A 24,397-nucleotide genomic window follows, 5' to 3' on the forward strand; every position below is an offset into this window, starting at 1 on the left:
ACTTTAACAAGGTACCTCACGTGGATCTAATGTTGCTTAGATACCTATAGGTAGGAGTTTCACTCCAGTTGTCTGGTGGCAGTCTATCTACACATGCTTCCTTTTTCTTCTTCTTTAATAGTTTTTAAAGGGCCTTCCTTCCTATAGCACATCATAGTTAATATGGGCAATATATTCAGGCTAAGTTTATGTATTTTTAACTGCAAATAGTTCAAAGCTACTTAAAAAGGAGTTGTAAATAGTTAACTACTAATAGAAGAACTAAATAACAAACATTTTTTAAAAATGGAGACAGAAGCAGATACCTTATACTGAGAAAAGTCACTATAAATCCCTCAATCAGTCACGATGTATACAGTCCTATCAACTAATAATTTTTTAAAATGTATGTTCTCTCTTATTTTTTCTAAGAGACAGGGTCTCACTATGTTGCTCAGGTTGGTCTTGAACTCCTGGGCTCAAGCCATCTTCCCACCTTGGCCTCCCAAAGTGCTGGGATTACAGGCATGAGCCACTCCTGTATGTTCTCAAAATCTAAATCAAAATTTCACAAGTGGCTAGAGAACTTTTCAAAACATGAAGCAACAGAACTCTGCTGTTCCTTTAAAAAAAAAAAACCCTAAAGTTATAAAACTGATATTGTAATCACACAAGCAAAAAACTAGCTTAAGTGTATGTGTAACAAAGTTAGTTACCTTTCGTCTTTCAGCCAAATTTCATCCATCTTTTCTTGCCACTTCTCTGGTGGTGCTTCGAGCCAGGCATTGAAATATCTAACAATGCCTGGGTGTTCAAGCTTGGCTAAGGCTTTAACTTCTCGCATTACCTTTTCCCGAGCCAATTCCCTGAAAGAGAGAAAATATTTAAGGTGATGGATATTCCAATTACACTGATTTGATCTTTACAAATTATATGACTTATACCCCTAAAATATGTAGATGTATTATATATCAATAAAAAAGGAAAATTAAGAAATAAAATTAGCTTGAAAAAGAGAGAAAGTAAGACAACACTGTAGGCTGTTCATATCTGAAGAAGTATTCATATCTAATGGTGAAAACAGAAAAATAATAAAATAGGATCTTTTCCTGAAACTAAAATTAGAAACAGATGAGTTAGCCTAGGTTATACTTCTTTTTTTTTTTTTTTTTGAGACAGGGTCTCGCTCTGTCACCCAGGCTGGAGTGCAGCGGCACAATCTCAGCTCTCTGCAACCTCCGCCTCCCTGGTTCAAGTGATTCTCATGCCTCAGCCTCCCGAGTAGCTGGGATTACAGATGCACACCACCACACCCAACTAATTTTGTGTTTTTGGTAGAGACAGGGTTTCGCCATGTTGGTCAGGCTGGTCTCGAACTCCTAACCTCAGGTGATCCACCTGCCTTGGCCTCCCAAAGTGCTGGGATTACAAGTGTGAGCCACTGTGCCCGGCCAGCCTACGGTATACTTCTAAAAGGCCACACAAGTCCTATATTTTAAAAAATACAAGTATTTCAGTTTTGTTTGTTTGTTTTTCTCTTCTGGAAATAAATGCTACAAGCACATCTACTGCACATACAAATAAAATTTTAAAGTCCCACCTTCTTTGCTTGGCATTTAAGGTGCTACAAGCTATCTTTTTTTTTTTCCTGAGACAGAGTCTCACTCTGTCACCCACGCTGGAGTACAGTGATGTGATCTCAGCTCACTGTAACCTCCACCTGCCTTTTAGTAGAGATGAGATTTTGTCATGTTGGTCAGGCTGGTCTCGAACTCCTGGCCTCAACTGATCCACCCGCCTAGGACTCCCAAAGTGCTGGGATTACAAGCATGAGCCACTCTACCTGGCCAACCTATCTTTTTCTTCCTCTCTTCCATCCTCCCTTGTTCTTAACCTTTGTTCCATCTATTCCAGAACTCTCACCATTCTCCATACCACCTCCAAGTGTTTGTGAGAGCCTTTGCTCGGGCCATTTCATGCACTTGGCCATCCCTCCCCACCTGCCTCCTACGGAGGGAAAGGCTACTCTTGAGCACCCAGAGCAAATGCCGCCATTTCTGTGAAGCCTGACTTCCTTGACTGCCTTTTGGCCACATCCGCTCTTCTTCATGAGAGGCTATTAATATTTACTAAGATAAGGCAAAGGTCAAAATCTTTCTTGCGTTGTATTTACTTGAGTGTACATACAGAAGCACCAAAAAGGTACAGGCTTCTTGAGGGCAGAAACCTTGCTTAGTTTTTATCACTTATGTAGTGCCTGGCACATATGAATATTTAAACTACTCAAAAGTTATTTACCAAAAGTAAATGTAGAGTTATTTACCAAAAGAAAAAAATTAGTTCTCTAGTACCCAAACCATCCAATTCCTGTACCTACCAGACAGGAATTTGAAAAAACTGTGACTACCAGATATGACGACAGCACAACAATTAGTGTGCATTTAATCAAGAATCAACAAGAGGCCAGGCACAGTGGCTCACGCCTTGCACTTTGGGAGGGCGCAAGACGGGTGGATCATTTGAGGTCAGGAGTTTGAGACCAGCCTGGCCAACATGGTGAAACACTGTCTCTACTAAAAATACAAAAATTAGCCGGGTGTGGTGGTGCATGCCTATAATCCCAGCACTTTGGGAGGCCAAGGCAGGTGGATCACCTGAGGTCAAGGAGTTTGAGACCAGCCTGGCCAACATAGTGAAACCCCATCTTTACTGAAAATACAAAATTAGCTGGGTGTGGTGGTGCGTGTCTGTAATCCCAGCTACTCAGGAGGCTGAGGCATGAGAATCACTTGAACCAGGGAGGCGGAGGTTGCAGACAGCCGAGATTGTGCCATTGCACTCCAGCCTGGGTGACAGAGCGAGACCCTGTCTCAAAAAAACCCCAGCAATTTGAGCCTTCTACATAGTTAGAATAAAAGGTATTGCTGGAACCCTATCATCTTAAGCATTACACTGTTCTGAGCCAGAAATCACACTTCTAGGAATCTATCTTAAGGAAATAGATATTGTCAAAAGGTACATAAAAAGATGAATACTGCAAAGTTTTTTTTTATGGTAAAGTTATTTCTAACTGTAACAAATTAGAAACCAAATTGTTTAACAATAACAAATGGTTAAACAAAATATGGCACGTGTATTAAATGGACTATTACCAAGCCATAAAATACTTTTAATATATTTTAGGATTCTAACAACATATTCTTAATGACATGAAAAATATAGAGGACATGATGAAGAAAGCAACAGACAAAACTGTACAGTACTGGCAACTGGCTACCAGTTAGGAAAATATACGACCAGAAAACAAAATCAAAAGGAAATACTCTAAAGTGTTAATAGTTATTACTGGGTAGAGACAAAATATAATTCAAATGTTTTTGTTCTAGTACTTTTCCTTATTTACACAAAAATATAGAATATTTTAAAATGCTGCAATTTATTGAAGTCTACAGTTATTATAAGCCACTAAACGAAAGTCCTGAGTTAATAATAAAAAACAAGGGCATATTTTAAAAGTAGACAGAAAGCAACCTATAGAGATAAGAACTTTTAGACAGCTGGTTAATTGGCAGCACTTAGAACCTAAGATTTGAAAGGTCTGAAACTGTGTTTTCTATGGTGTTTACAGAGTACAGTAAGAAGGATATTTTACCCATGAGATTAGATCACACTGTGCTGATTTCAAGTTTACTGAAGGTACCACCCATTACCTATTGGGGAGACGGATCCTCTTGATAGCATAATTGCAGTCATCTACTTTGTTTTTAGCTTCAAAAACAACTCCAAAGCCACCACGTCCCAGGCATTGAATTGGCTCAAAATCAGTTAGATATCTTTAAAAAGAGGCAAAATTTATAAAGGTTTGCAATAGTTTTAAATTTTGTGGTAAGGTGAAAATCAGTTCAATCTTATGACACATAAAAACATAAACTCATAGAACTCATCTTAATAAATAGTATATTTTGAATTTGATTAACAGCATTTTTAGTCCTTCTGTTTATATAAATGAAGCAAACACATTCTTATGTTTCCTAGAAAAAAATTTAAAAAAAGATGTGTTTAATTGGGAATCACTTGTTAATCACTTGTTCTTACAGCTATTGCACTAGTGATGTGTGCTGTCCAATACTTCCTATCACCTACCAAAATATCATATTCCTAATTCTCATATCTTTTATATTCTGTGACATTTTGTACTCAATTACAGAAAATGTGTTTTTATCTTGGCTAATTACCTGTAAATTTTATGGGAAAATTTTAATCAATCCTATTATACCCAGGTACTATTTTAGCCATAAACCTTCCTAGGAACCAAAGCTGACACGGGTTGGGTTGCCCCACAAGTCAGTGTACTTACAACTGGAGGTACCAAGTCAGACAGAAGCCAACTCACCATCTGTCACTCACAGGGGCCTCCACTAAGCAGCCTGTTTCTCCCTTTAGTGCTGACTTCACTGACCTGCACTGTATAATCCAGCCAATTTGCACCATGCTCTCTCACAATTCAAGATTTTGCTTCTGCTGTCTGCTCCACTGGGATGGCCTTCCTCTTTGCACTTAATGAACCCTATTCTTCTTTCATTCTGCTCATCTCACCACCTCTGTAAGGCTTTCTTAGACCCGTCTCGACATTCCCATAACACTCTGCACATAATACTTTGAAGTATTTAAACTTAATCTTAATTTTTTGCAATTATTTGTAAGCAGCTCCCTTCTCCCACTGCCACTGTATTATGGGGGCCATGAATGCAGAAAATCATTCTTGTTTCTCTTTGTATTTCCAGTGGGTGGGCACTACCTGACTAACTGAAAGTCTAACAAATGTCTGTTGAATAAATGCATGAATTAATGAATAAATTAGATGATGTCTGATATCCCTTATAAGGGTAAGTTTATGACTTACATACTCATTATTTACTTTATGACTCACTTTATGACTTACATACTTATTAATTAGTAGTTGCCTCAGCTGGTTAAGGCATGGAGTTAAGGAGAAGCAATAGATTTCAACGTTCCATGGGCCAATTCCTTTCATAGAAAATGAAGAGTAATAATCTGTATTCCTAAAAATAGCCAGTCAAGGTACCTCAGTACAAATCAGTCTCCCCAAATGCAAAAGCCCACAAAGTTCATATCCTACTCCTGGAGGGCCAGTGAATTATCTTCCCATATTAAGGAAAACACCTATATAAAAATGGATTATCTTCTAAAAAGAGTAACATCTTATATGTGATTACAGACCCTAGAAATATAAGTATCATCTTGCCTAAGTTGTCAGCTGATAAATGACAGAGCTGAGATTTGAACTCATGACTGAATGCAGAGTTCATGTTCTTAACAGTGCCTAGGACACTGTCACCACTAAAAAACATTAGGTATTATTATAGAACTCCCATATTAAAAAAAAAAAAAAAAAAAGACCCAAGAGCTCCGTTCTTCATATTGAATAAAGTTAAAGAAAAACTGACTTACGTCTAATTCAATTTTGAGTATATTATTCTAATTTTCTCGACAAAAGCCTGACAAATGCATCTTTATTCATGATACCGCATTTATTCTACTCCCCAAACCTCATCTCTACTTGCTGAACTCTCACAATTTAAAATTCAGTTCAAATATGACTTCATTTATGATGTCCTCCTAGATCATCACAAACAGATTTAGTGATTTGGTTCATGGCTTTCTTCTTATATGCTTGTTTTACCCAGTAGTATCTTTCCCATAGACTTTAAGCTTCTCCAGGATAGGAGCAGTCTTTTTACTTCTCCCAAAGCCTGAAATATTGTCCTGCACACAGCTGTTCAGAATAAATGATTAATGAACAATGAATGACTTCAGTAGTAGACTACCTCGTGGGAGTTGTTGGATCCTTTATTCTTTCCCTCACTGCCTGCTGGTGTTGACAGTCACTGATATATTAGTATTTTTATTAGCAAGGGTATTAAAGTAGCCTTTAGCATTTGTTAATCACCTAGTAAATTTTGCTTTGTTTATGAAATTGACTGTTTTTACCTGTTCCCCACCATCCTGAAGCAGCTGGTTTGATAGAAAGGTAGAATGGCCTTTTAAGACTCCATTACACTGCCAGGTAGGTAACTTGCAGGGCTGGGCCAGGGTTCTCCAGAAAGCTGGATATGCTCTGAATCAGTGTCTAATATATTATAGCATGGTTTCTCCCATAGCCAGTATTTACAGGTCCAGGGATCAAGGGATGGAAATGGGAGTGGCATCACCCACCATTACCGCCTAGTGATCCACTGGCAACATTTTTGCTTCCTGTTCCTGTGACCTTATGTTCGGCAGGCCTAGAGGTCTTTGTCTAAGAGAGAGGAACACTTTCACCAGGAGATACAACAGCAACTTTGAACTCCTCATGCCTTCCAATCAACAAAGAAGACAGCTACTGTGCTGGCTGGATGACTAATCCTGACTACTAAGGGGAAATTGGATTGCTGTTTCACAGTGGAGGTGTAAGAAAGAGTAGGTCTGAAATACATGAGATCCCTTAGGGATCTCTTTGTATAATCATGCCTTGTGATTAAGGTCAATGGAAAACTACAACAATCCAATCCAGGCAGAACTACCAATCTCCCAGACCCTTCAGGACTGTGGATTTGGGTCACCCTACCAGATAAAGAATTACAACCGGCTGAGGTGTTCTCCGATGGGAAAGGGAGTATGGGATGGATAGAGGAAGAAGACACTTATAACTACCAGCTGTGACCACATGACAGGTGTCAAAAATGAGAACTGTAATTGTCACAGTATTTCCTTAATTTGTTGTGAATATGCTTGTGCATCTATATCTATATAGAAGTAGATATATAAAGATATATGCCTATGTATAAGGTATATATGCACATCTTGTCATTTCTGTTTCCTTGGAGGGCCCCAATAGACATATTTATCTATTATTTTCAATCTTTTCTGCCATAAAATCATTACCCTAGATATTAAGCAGTATAGTTCCACGTCTTTTCCTTGTCCCCATATCACTAAAGTGGTAAGAAGTATGCTATCAAGATAAAGAGAAAAGTAGGTATAATCCATGTAATATGAAAAATAAACCATAACACCATTTCCAGTTATCACAATGCATCAAAGGTGACATTTTATACTTGAGAGATTGGTAATAGCTTCATTTTTATTTAAACTGCCTACTTTTAGCTAATCCATCTCCCCCTTCTGCTTTTAAAAACTATCTGTTCTATTAGTGTTTTTTTTCCCTATATTTCTACTTCCTATTACAGATAGAACAATAATGAAAATAAATGAGGATGCAGAAACATGTGGAGACTCATATCACAGTCTTATAAACATAATTATTATCTGGTACTATAAATGCTAATCCTTGTACATAGTAGACCCTAAATAACTAAGTTACTTAAATAAGAACTTAATTTGGTAGCTGAAATTCTAAATTCCTATAACATTCTATTTTTATCTTTCTTAGAGTATATAACACTTTAGGTGGTATAAATTAAATTTAAGTTACTTGAACTTAAATTTAAGTTGCTTGAATTTATTTATTTATTGAGGGTTAAGTCTATGTTTTATTTTTCTAGATATCCACACATTAAAAAAAAAGTTAAACAAGATCTTAGGTCATTTCTTCTTTGATTCAAATGGTTGTATTTTATAAGACTCTTACCGTGATATATATCCAGAGTTTTTTATGTCATTCCAGCTACTGTCATTGGCTTCACCACTTACAGAATCATATTTATTTTCAGTTTGACACTGAGTTTCAGACTCCTTCCTTTGCTGATAAGGTGAAAAACAAAATCACTACCAGTACAAAGCTGAACTGAAGTTAGCTAACAATTTTAGGTTATAAAATAAACAACACTGAAAAATACATAAGTAGCATCAAGAAAAATAAAAGCATTATGAAAACAAAATGTAGCATTTTGCTTTATTATAAAAGAAAAAAAGTTTATCTTCTCATTGCTATCCCTCCAGTCTTTGAGGGGATTTTGTTTCTTTATAATGTGGGTGTGTCATTTGTACAGCATGATACATAACTAGATAGAAAGACAATGCACACATGTAAGCATAAACGCAAACTCCTGGGCAAGACTACAGTAATTTCTTTTGACAAAATGAGGTAGGAAAAAAAAGCAAACAAACAAAAAACCCAATAACAATAACAACAACAAAAAGACTAGAGTGATTTCCTTCCTAACCAATTTCATAGATTGCATTAAAATGCTTTTAATAACAGGAAATTAAATTAGGCAATATCTCTTTACCAACATCTCCTAAAAGATGTTTTAGAGGATGTTAATAATTATTATGGTCAAATCGGGGCACTGTGGGTCACCTGTTTAGTCACTGATTCTTTCAACAAATCTTTACTGAGCTCCAATTATGTGCCAAGCACTGTGTAAGGGGCTGAGGAGATGGTGGTAAACAGTGTGGACTGGTCTTTGTCCTTAAGAATGTACAGTCTAGGCCAGGTGTGGTGGCTCATGCCTGTAATCCCAACACTTTGGAAAGCTGAGGTGGGCAGATCACTTGAGGCCAGGAGTTCCAGACCAGCCTGACCAACATAATGAAACCCTATCTCTATAAAAAATACAAAAATCAGCTGGGTGTGGTGGTATACGCCAATAGTCCCAGCTACTCGGGAGGCTGAAGAACAAGAATTGCTTGAACCCAGGTGGTGGAGGTTGCAGTGAGCTGAGATTGCGCCACTGCATTCCAGCTTGGGTGACAGAGTGAGACGAGTGAGACCCTGTCTCTAAAAAAAAAAAAAAAAGAATGTACAGTCTAGAGGTAGAGAGAGAAATTAGGAATTACCTATTAAATATTTTAGTAAATATTCTAGTAAGAGAAGTACAGAGTATAGACATAGGCAGGAAATCTAACTCAGAAATAGGAGGTTAAAGAAGACTTCCCAGGGGACGTGTCAGCTAATTTCAAACTAAAATATATTACCCAGGAGTTAATTGAGAGGGAAGGGAGAGGATGTAGGGAACAAGGTTCCAAGGCAAGGTTAGCGGGATGAGTGCCACCAGGCTAAGCGAGAGCATGGTCTACAGGAAGGACTGAAAGCAGCTCAGCCTAGTGGCTGAGCATGGCGGAGGGGAGGAAGGGATTAGGGTACCAGTGAAGGATGGGTCATGTGCAGGCAGGGTATGAATCATTCAGAACCTTGCATGTTCTAAGAAGGTTGGACTTGAGCCTAACAACGATGGGGAGGAGGGTCAGGTATTAGAGGTTTTTAAGCCCAGAAATGCAGCTAGAGTTAGGGTGTGGAGAATGGACTGGAGATAGCCTGAGGACTAGGGGCACAGAGGCCAGTTAGAGGCTATTTCAGTGATTCAGGAGAGGTGTGATGATGGTATTTGTGCTGGGGAAATGAAAACTGACACACAGAGAGGAAGAAAAATGTGAAGATATCTAGGAGGAAGGACTTGACAGAACTTGGTGACTGATAAAGGAGAAAAAAATGATTCATGGCTTTGGTGACTGCATATGGCAGTACATTTCTTTGAGAGAGAAAAATGCTAGAACAGGCTGGGGAGGGGAATGGGAGTGGAAATGAGGACAGTCTGAGATATGGCTCATTTGAAGTGCCTGTGTAGCACTTACTAGATAGCTGTTCTAGAGAAGCAGATTTGGGAACCATTAGTATATAAGAAGATTGGAGCTGGGAAAGTAGGGAAGACCATCCAAGGAGAGTTTGTGGGATGAACAGTGAAAAGAAGGAGGCCTGAGGAATACCAACAATACTGAGAGGATAAGAAAGATCAGGTCCTGAAGCATCCACATCACACCCAAGGAGACCAGGAGAGCATGGTGTCAAGGAAGTCAGGCAAGAAAGTTCAAAGGGAGATGTTCAACAGTGTCAAATACAAAGAGGTTCAGTTAGATATGGACTGAAAAATGTCCATTACATTTAACATAAGGAAGATCACTGAGAACTTTGGCAAGAGTAGCTTCGGTGGAGCAGTAGGGATGGAAGCCAGACTGCAATGGGTTGAGAAGCAAACGAGAGGTGGGGAAGCGGAAACCAGACAGTAAGCAACCATGATTCTTACCCTGTGAGGATGAGGATGGAAAAGCCTGCGCACAATAAACGTTGTTGCTATGATACAAAACAAAATCGTTGCAACTATTTCTTTCCACCAGTGTAAGAGAAGAACAGGATCCTTTTTGCGGATATTCTTGTTGTAATTTGGGTTGTCGAGGAATCTGACTGTAATCTGTGTGCTTCGTTTGTTCCTCTCCCTCTTGTAGTATGGTAGATAATAACCATTATCTTCAAATAGAAACATTAAAATGTTTTTTTTAAAGGTAATCGAAAACAGGCCCATCTTTATTAAAATTTATCTATTTTCCTATGACTTACCACACTAATTCCTTTTAAGTTTTGTCTCTCTTCTTTAACAAATTTTAAACATCTTAATTTGTCTCATTTTTCTCCCATAAATATAGACATTTTCCTTTACCCTATAAGCATGTTAAATTTTCTTTATATTAAGTAATAAGACTAGAAAAAAATCTTAAGGGCTACTCCATTCATAACCTCATTAATAATTCAATTCTTTAAATACAAGAATTAATACTCAGTCTTCCTTCAGGGTATTTTTAGCCTTCCTTTTGCTTGGTTATCAATAAAATACCAAATTTTACCACCAATCATTCTTCACGAAATGAAAGGAAAACATCTATGCTGTGTGGTTCAGTTTAGGCTATCAAAATGAGTTTGCCCCAGAAAAATAGCCTGTCTTTTTTTGTCTTCTATTTTGTACTATGTGGTCAGATTACACAATTCTCTTTTGTCTTTTTTTTTTTTTTTTTTTTTGAGACAGGGTCTTGTTCTGTTGCCCAGGAGTGCAGTGATCTTGCCTCACTGCAACCTCTGTCTCCTGGACTCAGGTGATCCTCCTGCCTCAGCCTGCTGAGTAGCTGGGACTACAGACGTGTACCACAATGCCTGGCTAATTTTTATATTTTTAGTAGAGATGGGGGTTTCACCATGTTGGCCAGGCTGGTCTTGAACTCCTGACCTCAAGTGATCCGCCCGCCTTGGCCTCCCAAAGTGCTGGGATTACAGGCATGAGCCACCACACCCAGCCTACCTTGTCTTTTGATCAATATCAAGATAAAGGGGCTGGGCGTGGTGGCTCACACCTGTAATCCAGGTACTTTGGGAGGCCGAGGAGGGTAGATCACGAGGTCAGGAGTTCGAGACCAGCCTGGCCAATATGGTGAAACTCCATCTCTACTAAAAATACAAAAATTAGCTGGGCATGGTGGCGTGCGCCTGTAGTCCCAGCTACTCAGGAGGCTGAGGCAGAAGAATCACTTGAACCCAGGAGGCGGAGGTTGTAGTGAGCCAAGATTGTGCCACTACACTCCAGCCTGGGTGACAGAGCGATACTCCGTCTCAAAAAAAAAAAAAAAAAAGATAAAGGCCGCTGTTTCTAGTTCAGAGCCACTTTTTTTGTAATCAATTTAACTTATATAATAACTTTCCAGTGCTAACATCTAAGGTAACTGATGAAGAGTCTATGTGTTTCCCTGATACAGATTTGAGGACTTCTTAATTACACAACTGTTTAAAAGGCTTTCATATCTGAATATATCCTAACTTCAAAACACTGCTGCTTACTAAATAGAAAATGTATTTCATGCCAAATTTCACCTATTCTTTTTTTTTTTTTTTTTTTTTTTTTTGAGACGGAGTCTCGCTCTGTCACCCAGGCTGGAGTGCAGTGGCGCGATCTCGGCTCACTGCAAGCTCTGTCTCCCAGGTTCACACCATTCTCTTGCCTTAGCCTCCCGAGTAGCTGGGACTACAGGTGCCCACCACCATGCCCGGCTAATTTTTTGTATTTTTAGTAGAGACAGGGTTTCATCGTGTGGGCCAGGATGGTCTTGATCTCCTAACCTCGTGATCCACCAGCCTCAGCCTCCCAAAGTGCTGGGATTACAGGCGTGAGCCACTGCGCCCGGCCTCAAATTTCACCTATTCTTGAATTTTGCACTAATTTCTCTTGTCTGAGTAAGAAATAAAATAACCTTATTGTGCATCATTTTCATGTAGTTTTATGAAAAACACATTTTCTTCATTATACAGGCAACTATACAGCCTACATAATATAGGCTGCTAAATAAGAGCTAATAACGAGAACCAATGTTTACTGACACTATGTGCCATTGCCATGTATGATTTTTTTTTTTTTTTTTTTTTTTTTTGGAGATGGAGTCTTGCTGTCGCCCAGGCTGGAGTGCAGTGGCGCAATCTCGGCTGGATCTCAGCTCACTGCAGGCTCCGCCCCGCCGGTTCACACCATTCTCCTGCCTCAGCCTCCCGAGCAGCTGGGACTACAGGCGCCTGCCACCTCGCCCGGCTAATTTTTTGTACTTTTAGTACAGACGGGGTTTCACCATGTTAGCCAGGATGGTCTCGACCTCCTGACCTCGTGATCCGCCCGCCTTGGCCTCCCAAAGTGCTGGGATTACAGGCGTGAGCCACCGTGCCCAGCCCCAATGCCATGTATGATGTTAACTGAGACTTTGCATGCATTATCTCATTTAGACCTCACAACACCTCAATACATAGATATTAGGATTATTATTCTAATTTTACAGATAAAGAAATTGAGATGCAGGGGAGTTAGATGTGCCCAACCTAGCATGTGGCAAAAATGGGATCTGAACCCTGGCAACCTAACTTTGGAGCTTGTATGCTTAGTAATCATTCATGAAATTGTCTCCCAAGATGTTTTATTGTCTATAATCGACTTTTCTTCATTTGAATTCTATTAATTAATTTCAAATTACAAAATAAAATAAATAAAACTCAGTATTTTCACTTACCATATGGATACTGCAAGATTGAAAGTGCACCATTACTATATTCTTCATGAGAAAACTTATCATTACTGAGACATTTGTCAAATTCATCAGATCCTACCAAGACAGGAGTTCTAGAAGGAGAATCTAAAAGAAAATTATTATTTTCTTAATAATAATATTTCTTAAGTCTTAACTGTTATGACTTGAATAAAAATGCACGTGCTTATTAATTGAATAAACTGATATTCAACCATAATTCAGTTCAAACATGTAAGTTAAACAAATGGCCCAGGGCTCTTGCCTTTGAAAAGCACACAGTTTTATAGAGAATCTGAGTCGTTTAAACAAACAATTAAAATATGACATGACATATGTAGTAAAAAACACGTACAAGGTATAGAAAGATAATGAAAGTAGGTGCACAGTATTTGATTTCTATTCATTCATGTCTCAAAGAATATGATGTGCTAACCAGATAACTTTTGCCTAAATAGTCTTAATGTAAATATGTTAAGAGCTAAATGTTACTTTGGCATGGTCAGCGAATGATTAAGAGTTTTTCTAAGTTGTATAGAGAAATATTTGATTAACATTTTTATAGAAGCAACTGCTGCTTCCAAGAAATAATGCTCTAAATGAAAACAAAAATTCATTATTAACATCTGAAATACCATCATGGTTCATCAATAAAATATAAAGTATGTAACAGTTCTTATCTCTGCAGTATTCAAAACTAGGGCAAAGACAGTCAGGATTAGGTCTCTGAACACTAACAGTATTTAGAAAAGTTTACAATTCACTTACGAATTAAGGGTTTCCATTTGATTGTTGGCAAAGGAATAATTGCGTTTTCATTATTGACAGATTCCAAAGCCTTGGGACTTGAAGGAAACTTTTCTGAAATTCTGACTGATGACTGCAGATACAGCTGGCCTCTATACATTCCTGAATCAACCAGAACATCGTCAATTATGCATTGATTTTTTAAAAATGGTTTTTTAATTAAATAAAATTACATTAATTCCAGTTATTTCTACATATTCCACAAAACTCTTGTCAAAGAAGAAACATGCTTGAAGCACTCAAAGATAAACTCAATGGTTATTCAACAAAAACAGGGAGGGAAAGTTACACAACAGGTCCATATATTTCTCACTGAATAATAGCACATTTTCAGTAATACAGGAAAACTGTTCCAGTAGAAAAATTCAAAGATAGGAAGTCACTGTACTCTCACAAAACAAATAGCTTAGACTAAGTAACTTTCTCAAGAAAGTATACCTAAACACCTATAATTCTAGAAATATTGCTAACAATTCAGTTAAATACTATCATAACACACATGACATGTTATTCCTTCAAATTCTTGCTTTTCATTCAAACCGACAGGTGGATGGCACATTGTCAGAGCTTATAGAATTTTATGAGCATTTGATGATCCAGACTAGTTCAAATAATTAGATTCAAGAGTTTTCAAAATTTATAATATTAAAGGCTTTCAATTGCCCAGAAGCACACCAGAATTTTATTTTTTAGATCAGTTGTACAGATGCACTGATAAAAAAGAAATAAATCTAACCTTGAAGAGGGGAGGGGCACAAACTAATATGGATGCAAATACAAATACAGAAAATTATAGACTTTGAGGATATATACCTAACTATATATTTTATATGTAACTACATATAATTATATATGTAATACATATATGTAATTACATATAAATAATTATATATATAAACAGAGTGTTGTCCTGTTTATATATATATATAAACTGCCTGTCTCCCAGGCAGGAGTGCAGTGACATGATTATAATTTGGGGTAGCCTCTAACTCCTGGGGTCAAGCGATCCTCCAATCTCAGCCTCTGGAGTAGCTAGGATTACAGGTGCATGCCACCATTCTTGGCTAATGAGTAATTTGAAATCATGCTACATAATGAGAATATTTCTAAGCCTTTCTAATATAGATCTCAGAGAAAAAGAATATATGACAGTAATTAAAAATTTCAGAATTGGGCTGGGCACGGTGGCTCACGCCTGTAATCCCAGCACTTTGGGAGGCCGAGGTGGGCGGATCACCTGAGGTCAGGTGCACTATATTCTGGCCAACGTGGTGAAATTCCATCTCTACTAAAAATACAAAAATTAGCTGGGCATGGTGGCAGGTGCCTGTAATCCCAGCTACTCAGGAGGCTGAGGCAGGAGAATTGCTTGAACCCAGGAGGCGGAGGTTGCAGTGAGCAGAGATCATGCCATCGCACTCTAGCCTGGGCGACAAGAGTGAAACTCCATCTCCAACAACAACAACAAAAAAATTTCACAATTGGACAAATGGAAAAGTAGCAGGAATGGAAATCAAGTATAAATCTCAAGGGCAACCTAAATCAGAGATGGTATTAGGATTTAAAACTACTACAGGCACTCCTGGAGTAGGAAGGAACAGTGTAAGAAGACAATCTAGATGTCAATATGTACTATCGTTAGATAAGATACATTTACTTACCCAAGTAAACACTGTTTTCTGTGGCTCCTCTGGCAGCTTCTACAATGTCTTCTTCATCTTCTAAAACATCATCATTAGATGTATAACTTGTATCATCAAAAAGACTGATGGGAATGACTTTCCCATCCTTAAGTAACCAGGCAGATGCAATTGGAGTACAAAACTAAACAAAAATGGAAAAAAGGTCTTAAATAATCCAAGCAGTAGTTACATAGTTCCAACCCATAAAATACCATTTAAAATGACAAGTTTCTAAAAGCACAGAGAACAAGCTGAGAGCCCCAAGTAGTAGTAATTTTGTTCCACCCAATCAATAAGTTTGGTCAGACTGGGAGAGGAAGAACCGTATTTATAAATCCTCAGTGGTGTTAGGTACCTGGTACTCCCATTCCAGATGTCCTCCCTTCTTACTGAATGCCATAACTTTCCAGTCAGCAACCGAAACCTTTATCACTATGTCCATTATGGCAGCTTCCTGTTCTTCCACATCTGAAATAATTTTAGACTCTTCTGTGTTCTCATTGGGCTTAAAGGTGCTTTCAATAAATCCGGCTCTCGTTTCCATGTCTGGAATATACCGAAGTTCAAAGTGGCCAACACTGAAATTCCACCTTAAATTTACAAAGGTGTGTTTTAGAAATTTACATTTAAAGAAAGGGACAAAATAATATACAACTCTTCTAGATTGAAGAAGCAAATATTTAAATTATGTGATGAGAAAAAGAACAACTCAGCATAACCTTCTGGAAAAGAGTGCTCTACTGATTTATGCCACAAGAGGGCCCACAAGAACTTTGTCCTGACCCTTCAGGCACAATGGTTTTGAGGGTTGTGGACTGACTGATGTGTCCCTTACAACAGCTAAGGGACAGATTTTCTCTCAAAAATTTACAAGTGTTTGTACTTCTACATCAGAGTGATTTTCCCCAAACACATCAATGTCACCTTAAAATGAGGTAGCACACAGTCTGACTTACCTCTTAATTAAAGGCAGGATACATTTCATTTAAGTGCAGCAAAATTAACATGCCCTAACAAACCAGTGTAAAAGTCAAGATGAATGCACCAGTCTTAAATTCATACTAAAACATGGCCTCAAAAAGGCAATGTGATCCAGGATACCTCAGCCCCAATCTTGGATCTCCACTGAACAAGATGTGGCAAGTCATTTACCCTTTCCTAAGTAAGTTTCAGCAGTCTTACCCATAAAGTGGCAGTAATAATGTTTCCTCTATAATTAGTAAATAGAAAAATCACTCAACTACTGAGAGTATAGTGTCTTTTCACTTAGATATAAAATGGCATAGTTAAGAATTCTGACATTTATGGAAATAATTATATTTTAAAGAATCATGGATCTTAGAAACCCAGATCCTTCCTATTCTGGTAACTCAAAATTCTGTTAAGTTGGACATCTGCTGCTATGGTGGCTGAGCTCCCAGTAAGCACTCAAACACTTAAAAAACAAAATCCAGTCAGGATAAAGAAGGTCAAGTTGTCTGTAAATGCAAAGCCCTATTCATAGTCCAAAGTAGAAAGAATAAATGCATTCTTAACTGAGTTTGAGAAAACAGTTTTCAGGAAAGGAAACTGAATTACACTGCATTGGATCAGACAAAACCCGAAAGTCTGGTTCATTTTCAAAAGATAAAGATGGAATCTAAAGTTATTTTTACTACACAGGCAATTTAAAACTTAAATATTAGGTTTAAAAAAATCAAGCATTTGATGTAGAATCAGCATATCTAATCTAGGTATCACATTTTTTAATCACATATTTAAATATAAAAATTACATAAGGGGTTCATTATTTAAAGAAGGAAACAGAAGGGTATTAGGCTAAATAAATGTTTTAATACTTCAAGAAAATTGAGTAAAATGATTATTATTTTAAAATTGAGATAATCAAACTATGAAACTACCTACTAGACATAATTAGAGAGTCAAATAGGTTCAAGCTCAAAGAAACACATCAATTTTGTCTTAACATCTTTCTGTATTCAAAGAACTTTGAATGATGAGATTGCTATAAAAAATATCACTAGGCCGGGCGCCATGGCTCATGCCTGTAATCCCAGCACTTTGGGATTCTGAGGTGGGTGGATCACCTGAGGTTGGGAATTCGAGACCAGCCTGACCAACGTGGAGAAACCCCAACTCTACTAAAAATACAAAATTAGCCGGGCATGGTGGCACATGCCTGTCATCCCAGCTACTCAGGAGGCTGAGGCAGGAGAATCGCTTGAACCCGGGAGGCAGCTGTTGTGGTGAGCTAAGATCATGCCATTGCACTCCAGCCTGGGCAACAAGAGTGAAACTCGGTCTCAAAAAAAAAAAAAAAAAAAAAAACATTAACCTGAGACTAAACTAATACACACTCATCATATGAGAACCCCTGTGGTTATCATATCCTGAAGCATATGGTGAGAAATTCGGTTCAGAATTTGTTAATAACCATGAAACCATTTTTATTTTAGGACCTGCATTGGATCACCTGACGTTAGGAGTTCGACACCAGCCTGGCCAACATGGTGAAACCCCGTCTCTACTAAAAATACAAAAATTAGTTGGGTGTGGTGGCATGTGCCTGTAATCCCAGGTACTCGGGAGGCAGAGGCAGGAGAATCGCTTGAACCCAGGAGGCGGAGGTTGCGGTGAGCCAATATTGCGCCACTGTACTCAAGCCTGGGCGACAGAGCAAGACTCCGTATCAAAAAAAAAAAAAAGAAAAAAAAAAAAATATATATATATATATGCTTTTAAGGCAACAAAATAGTCAAAATCTCCACAAACAGAAATTTGATAAATTTTGGTATTAGGTGTATTTCTAAATAATACCAACAGCAACACTATCTGAATACACACTTCTCATTGCCACTGCGAGGTCCGACAGCTCTAACAGTTTTTTGGGTACGCTGTAGAAGCAGGATGTCTTCCTCTTGTTCCATTTCATCACTATCCCATTGGCGACAACCCAGAGCTGAACAGATATACCTCACCTGAAAAGACAAAATTAGATACAAAATTAGTAAAAGGAGACAACTCATAAGAGATCAGAGATATTAAAGGAATCTGTAATTTTTAAAAAGCGAAAGGAAACTAAGGAAACGTGTATGAAGTACTCAAGTAATAAGAAGCATCAGTTAGACTACTGACTCCTAAAATGAGTTATTTAGAACAATGACAGTACCAATGAATATTTATTTCAGGGAATGATTTTAAGGATTTACATAATTTTAGCCTTACTTTGGAGATCTCCATGGAATATACAAGAAGAAATGGATAGCCACTTGTGATAGCTTTTCTACAATATCATTAATAAAATTTCAGGTGAGTTAAAAAAAAACAACCTTAGAGTTTCTGTATAACAAAAGTATTTGGTTTTTAAAAATTTGAAACTTTTCTGAGAGCTTTTTGTATTCAAAAGTAACTCCCTCAAATTTTCACTAAAAGAAAAAAGGAAGACTTAATATGATCCAAACTAAAATCCTCACGAAAAGAAGCATACCTTCTACAATACCAGAATTATGTAGCAGCACATCAAATCAGAAAACCAGATGATCGGGTTCAATCCTGTTGTTTACAGATGAGACTACCGAAGTAAACAGAGATTGAAGTGCTTTGCTCAAAAAACGGCCAGATAGGATGGCATGGCCTCCTCAATACAATGCAGATGCAGGTGGGTGGAGAAGGCAGAAAAGCATCTGCAAGAGCAAGAAAGTGCTATGGGCCTAACACTTAGATAAGGAATTGTTAAAGTTCAAAAATTCAAGAGTAAAAAGACCACGTTTCTATTCTTCCTTATTTTAGTCCAAGTCTGTATATAAACCGTTTACTCGTCAAGGTGTTAAAGGGTTACAAAGATTTTTATTTTTTACCTTTTTAGAAAGGATGCTTTTATTTATTTATATTTTATTTTATTTATTTTCTTTGAGACTAGAGTCTCGCTCTGTCGCCCAGGCTGGAGTGCAGTGGCACGATCATGGCTCACTGCAAGCTCCGCCTCCCGGGTTCACGCCATTCTCCTGCCTCAGTGGGACCTGCCTGTAGTTGGGACCACAGGCGCCTGCCACCGTGCCTGGCTAATTATTTATTTGTTTTTGTTATTTTTTTTAATGGAGTCTATTATTTATTTATTTTTGTTATTATTATTATTTTTAATGATGTCTCACTCTGTTGCACAGGCTGGAGTACAGTGGTGTGATCTCAGCTCACTGCAACCACCACTTCCCAGGTTCAAGTGATTCTCGTACCTCAGCCTCCTGAGTAGCTGGGACTACGGGCTACAGGCATGCATGCGCCACCATCCCTTGCTAATTTTTTTATTTTTAGTAGAGATGGGGTTTCACCATGTTGGCCAGGCTGGTCTCGAACTCCTGGCCTCAAGTGATCCACCCACCCTGGCCTCCCAAAGTGGTAGGATTACAAGTGTGAGCCAGCTTGCCTGGTTGAAAGGATGTTTTTAATTAGTTACTCTTGATAATGGATTTATAAGACCCAATCTTAGAAGCAGATTATATTATGATTATATCCTAAGAGCTAATGTTGAAGAACGTCTACATTAACAGCATGACTTTGTTGTCAGATAGATCTAAGTTAAATGTGACCCTGGAAGTTTCTGAACCTTTTAAAGTCTCAGTTTCTTCATCTGTAAAATGAGTATAAACTTTCCTCTTGGATCATGTTATTATAGGATCAAATCCTATAAATGAGTAGTATCAATTATTCTTATCATTAGGACTACTATTAATCTTTTGAAGGTTCTTCATCTCTCAAAATGTAAAAAAAAAAAAAAAAAAAAGAAAGTTACACTTAGGAAGACTGTGAAGATTGCAAAATAATGTATTAAAAAAAAGCACCTGAGGCTGGGCACGGTGGCTCCTGCTTATAATCCCAGCACTTTGGGAGGCTGAGGTGGGCAGATCCCTTAAGGCCAGAAGCTGGAGACCAGCCTGGCCAACATGGTAAAACCCTGTCTCTACAAGAATACAAAAATTAGCCAAGCATGGTGGCATGTGCCTGTAATCTTAGCTACACAGGAGGCTGAAGCACGAGAATCTCTTGAACCCACTTGAACCTGAGGGGGTGTGGAATGAGGTGGGGGATGGGGATTGCCATGAGCTGAGATCAGCCTGGGCAACAGAGTGAGACTCTGTCTCCAAAAAAAAAAAAAAAAACACCTGAGACACAGTAGACCATATTTATGAATTCTCTTCCTCCTGCTATTCCTGGCTCTGCCATTTATTCTGTTATTAGTTTCCCCTTCCTACCTCACAGTTCTCTTATTAAAACAAATGACAACCTCAGCGGAAAATTACAATAAACCTCAACTAGTAATAAGTGTAGTTTAATAAATTACTTTTTCTACCCTAATTTATTCTGATTTCCCCAAAGTAAATTCAGCATTTTCACTTACCTTTCCACTATATGCACTGAGTCCATATGTAGTAAGAGATTTTCCTCCAACCAAAACAACATCATCTCCAAATTTATAAGAAGACTCAAGAAGTGATTCAACTGTGAAAGGAACCGTTTCCATGCTCTCACGGTCTCGGTCCCACTGGAAGAGGTCTCCATCCAGGGAAGGAATGATCATCTTATTCCCAAATACCTAAAACAGAAGCTAACTTTTTTAAAGGGCCATAACATTAATTATTATTTTTTCTTATTTATCCCAGAAAAATAGAAGCATCATACCTTTAAAAGAATAATAGTAATTAAGAGCTGGAGTCTTGATCCTGATGTACTCCAGCCTCCTTCTGAGTAGCACATGAAGCAGCGCAGTCCATCAACCAAAAGTAATTTAAAAGAACTACCAATCACTCCCAGGTCCTACACACAGTACTCTAGTAAGGTTTTTCTCAAACTCAGTTTACCATGGGCCAAAAGGGTCCCATAATGGTAGGTGAGTTATCAAAAGAGAGTTTTATGATCAAGTGAGTTCAAGAAGAGGTTACTATAGGAGCTCTTATAGCCATTAGTATGTTAATGTGTAATATGATTATGTGTAGTATGCGTAATATGAATATTTAATGTGTAAATAGATAATGTATGCAGTATGTTCTAGGGCTATTTTTTATCAAGGCCAATTACTGTCATAGACTCAGCTCCAAGGAACACAGGTTTAGAGATATTGATTCAAGTAGTGTCCCATCCCTTCTTTTATTTGCTTTCTCAAATCTGCAATGAGCTAGAAGCCTGGTAAGTAAGCTTACTGGTTTTGTGTTCTCAGTTGCCCTTCCTTCTTTTAACAATGCTTATTAAGGGCCTACCTATGGCCTGGCACATTTTGATGGTTGGGATAGATCAGTGAGCAAAACAAACAAATCACTGCCTTTGTGAAGCTTAAACTCTGGTGTCACAAGACAAACAACTTAATAAATAAGTAAATTATATGGTATGTTAGGTGATGAATGCCGTAAAAAAAAAAAAAATGGAACAAGATAAAGGGAGAATGGTAAATACGCATGGGGTGGAGAGGGGATTATCAATAAAGAGCTCAGGGTAGACCTCACTGAGAAAGTAACATTTGGGCAAAGTCTTAAGCATGAGAGAGTTAACCAGGCCAGGCCAGGCTTTGCAAAGGCTCTTAGATGGAAGTGCACCCATCACGTTTGAAAAACTACAAGGAAAGTGAACAGGCTGAGAGGCAAGAGTGGAGGCAGAGAGAGCAGGTGGAAGGTAAGAGATTAGTTGATAAGCAGTCAGCTGTTTAAGGTAGTCAGGTTTGGGATATAATTGAAAGGTGAAGCCAACAGGATTTCATGGTGGATTCTCTTTATGGCATGAGCAAAAGAAAGGAGTCCAGGATAATTCCAAGATTTCTGGCCAAGAATATCTTATCTCTTCAGTAAGAGTTTTAGTACATGTCTTTGTGACATTGATCTTTGGCATTTAAAAAATGCATAATTTGATCTGCATCAATTAATGACACAACTATTTTCCTGATTATCCAGGCTCAAAACTTTAGGGAACAGGAATACGAGAGAAGTAAGAGTTACCAAATTTTTCTACATAGTTCTTTGTTTTTTAAGCAGCAGACTGCTTTCTTTAAAGGGATACTTACTTGAAAACTCGCATACAGTAACTGAGAGTTCTCATTTGGTGTTCAACTCACACATCTACTTTGCCCCAAACCTGGGGTTTTGGAAGACAGATTAAAAACCACTATTCTAATTCACTTCTTTCTTTCATTTTCCAGTTCAAATCCTTATTATCTTCTGCCTGAACTACCATAATAGCCTCTTTACAGTTCTTAACTGGAAATTTCCTTAATCTTCTATGTATCTTCCAGATTAATCTCTTTGAGTCAGAGTTAAGCTTGTTATAACACTATTCAAAAATCTTCAACAGTTATTATCTTCTTAATAAAGACCCCAAATCCTAAAGATCCAAAATCCTTTATAGGACATTCAAAGTCCTCTAAATCTGACCTTAAATAAACCTTTCATCCCTGTCTTTTACTTCTCCCCAAATGGGTGGAAATCAGGCATGGTTATTTAAACACAACATTTAATGTTACTGATATTGTTCAGTTATGTCATTGTCAATGTCCTTTCTTCTTTCTGGAACATCCTTCTGTACCAACTTTGTCCACAGAAATCCTATCTGGCCTTCAACCTAGCATCACGTATGTTTTTGCTTTGAAATCTAAGAAAATTTTGGCAATGTAATTTTGCTGACAAAAATCTTCCCATTCCTTAACTTTCCTTTTGTTGTAACTATAATCCGAGACACTGTGATATTCTCAAAAATTGTTCACTGTACCTCCAGGAAATACTTACCAGGTCAGCTAATTTTATATTTATGTTTATACAGTGGCTGTAAAAGTAGTGCACTCATACCCAGTGCCCAAATTTTGTTATCTAATTCCATTCTCCACCAAAAGGAACCAGGACTCCTCAGAGAAATGGCAGATTCCAGGGCTGGGGCAGTGTAGATGGAAGATGAGCCTTTACCATCTTACTCTTTCAAAAAACAAGGATGTGCTTGAAAAGGGTGAGGGCACTGGCCAAATCTGGGACAATTAAGCACCAAAATAATTAAGTACTGAATTTTTAAAAATAGGAATTCACATGTTCATACCAATAGCAAATAGATAAAATAAATAATATATGAGGGAAAAGGGAGGGCTGGAGTTGGAAAAATTAGCATTTTGCCACCATCACGGTAAAGACTGGGTCATACCAGTGTCAGCAATGGTGCTAAACTGAGGTGGAAACTTTAATGAAGAACAGAATATCTACATGGTCTAGGGTGTCTCCTTACAGAGTACTTATTAGTTCCAAGAAATTAAAAGCAAAAGTTATATATTATATAGTGGAGATAATACCTTGATTGGATAACCAAAAGTAAAAATCATCAATGAGAGTTAGATGCCCTGAGAGAGACTGCATCACCTATGTAGTATTCCAGCCAAGAATGCACAACCTGAATCTCAGCACAAAGAAACATCAGGCAAGCACAAAGTAAGGAAAATTCCATTTTAAAAATAAAATAACAGAGAAACCATATTCTTCAAAAATGTCAGTGTCAGATAAAGAAAGGCTGTGGAAAAAAAAACTAGATTAAAAGAGGCTAATGTGACAAATAAATGCAATATCTGACCCTAGACTAGATGCTGTACTAGGGGTAGAGGATGCTATAAAGGATATTATTACGTCAATTGACAAAACTTGAATATGGATGGTAAGGCACTGTATTAATATAAATTGATAATGCTTATAACTTTTGTAATTACATAACAGAATATCTCTATTAGGAAATATACACTGATGTATTTAAGAGTAAAGGGCCATGATGCATATTTAACTTATCCTCAAATATTTCAAGAAAAACAAGTGTGTACGAGGGAATGGGGAAGAAGAGTGAGAGTGGGCAAGAGGACACAGGCAAGCATATAAAGCAGGCAACCAGGTTGGGGTAGGTAAAATCTGAGCATGTAAGTTTTTTTCTTTTTCTTTTTTGGTACCACGTTTATTGTACAACAGTCTGTAGTTTGAAATTATTTCCAAACAAGAGTTTACAAACAAAAGAAAGGTACTCAAGAGTCTTGCAGGAGCTCTATAATCAAACTCAAGACCATACTATTAAATGAAGGT

The 24,397-nt window shown here is 37.8% G+C and overlaps 1 protein-coding gene across 1 annotated transcript in view; it reads right to left on the minus strand.

Moving 5' to 3' along the window:
* EIF2AK3 (eukaryotic translation initiation factor 2 alpha kinase 3) overlaps nucleotides 1-24,397 on the minus strand; it is a 72,137-nt gene that overhangs the window by 19,008 nt on the left and 28,732 nt on the right. The window contains exons 3-12 of the mRNA XM_003268790.3: nucleotides 20,713-20,907; nucleotides 18,162-18,295; nucleotides 15,673-15,907; nucleotides 15,297-15,459; nucleotides 13,597-13,737; nucleotides 12,814-12,936; nucleotides 10,026-10,246; nucleotides 7,631-7,743; nucleotides 3,690-3,812; nucleotides 696-845 (exon numbers count right to left, since the gene is read on the minus strand). Coding sequence (XP_003268838.2) covers nucleotides 696-845; nucleotides 3,690-3,812; nucleotides 7,631-7,743; nucleotides 10,026-10,246; nucleotides 12,814-12,936; nucleotides 13,597-13,737; nucleotides 15,297-15,459; nucleotides 15,673-15,907; nucleotides 18,162-18,295; nucleotides 20,713-20,907 — 1,598 coding nt within the window. The remainder of the gene's footprint in view (nucleotides 1-695; nucleotides 846-3,689; nucleotides 3,813-7,630; nucleotides 7,744-10,025; nucleotides 10,247-12,813; nucleotides 12,937-13,596; nucleotides 13,738-15,296; nucleotides 15,460-15,672; nucleotides 15,908-18,161; nucleotides 18,296-20,712; nucleotides 20,908-24,397) is intronic.

This window comes from Nomascus leucogenys, chromosome 14 (genome assembly GCF_006542625.1).
Source record: "Nomascus leucogenys isolate Asia chromosome 14, Asia_NLE_v1, whole genome shotgun sequence".
In the NCBI taxonomy this organism is placed as follows: domain Eukaryota; kingdom Metazoa; phylum Chordata; class Mammalia; order Primates; family Hylobatidae; genus Nomascus; species Nomascus leucogenys.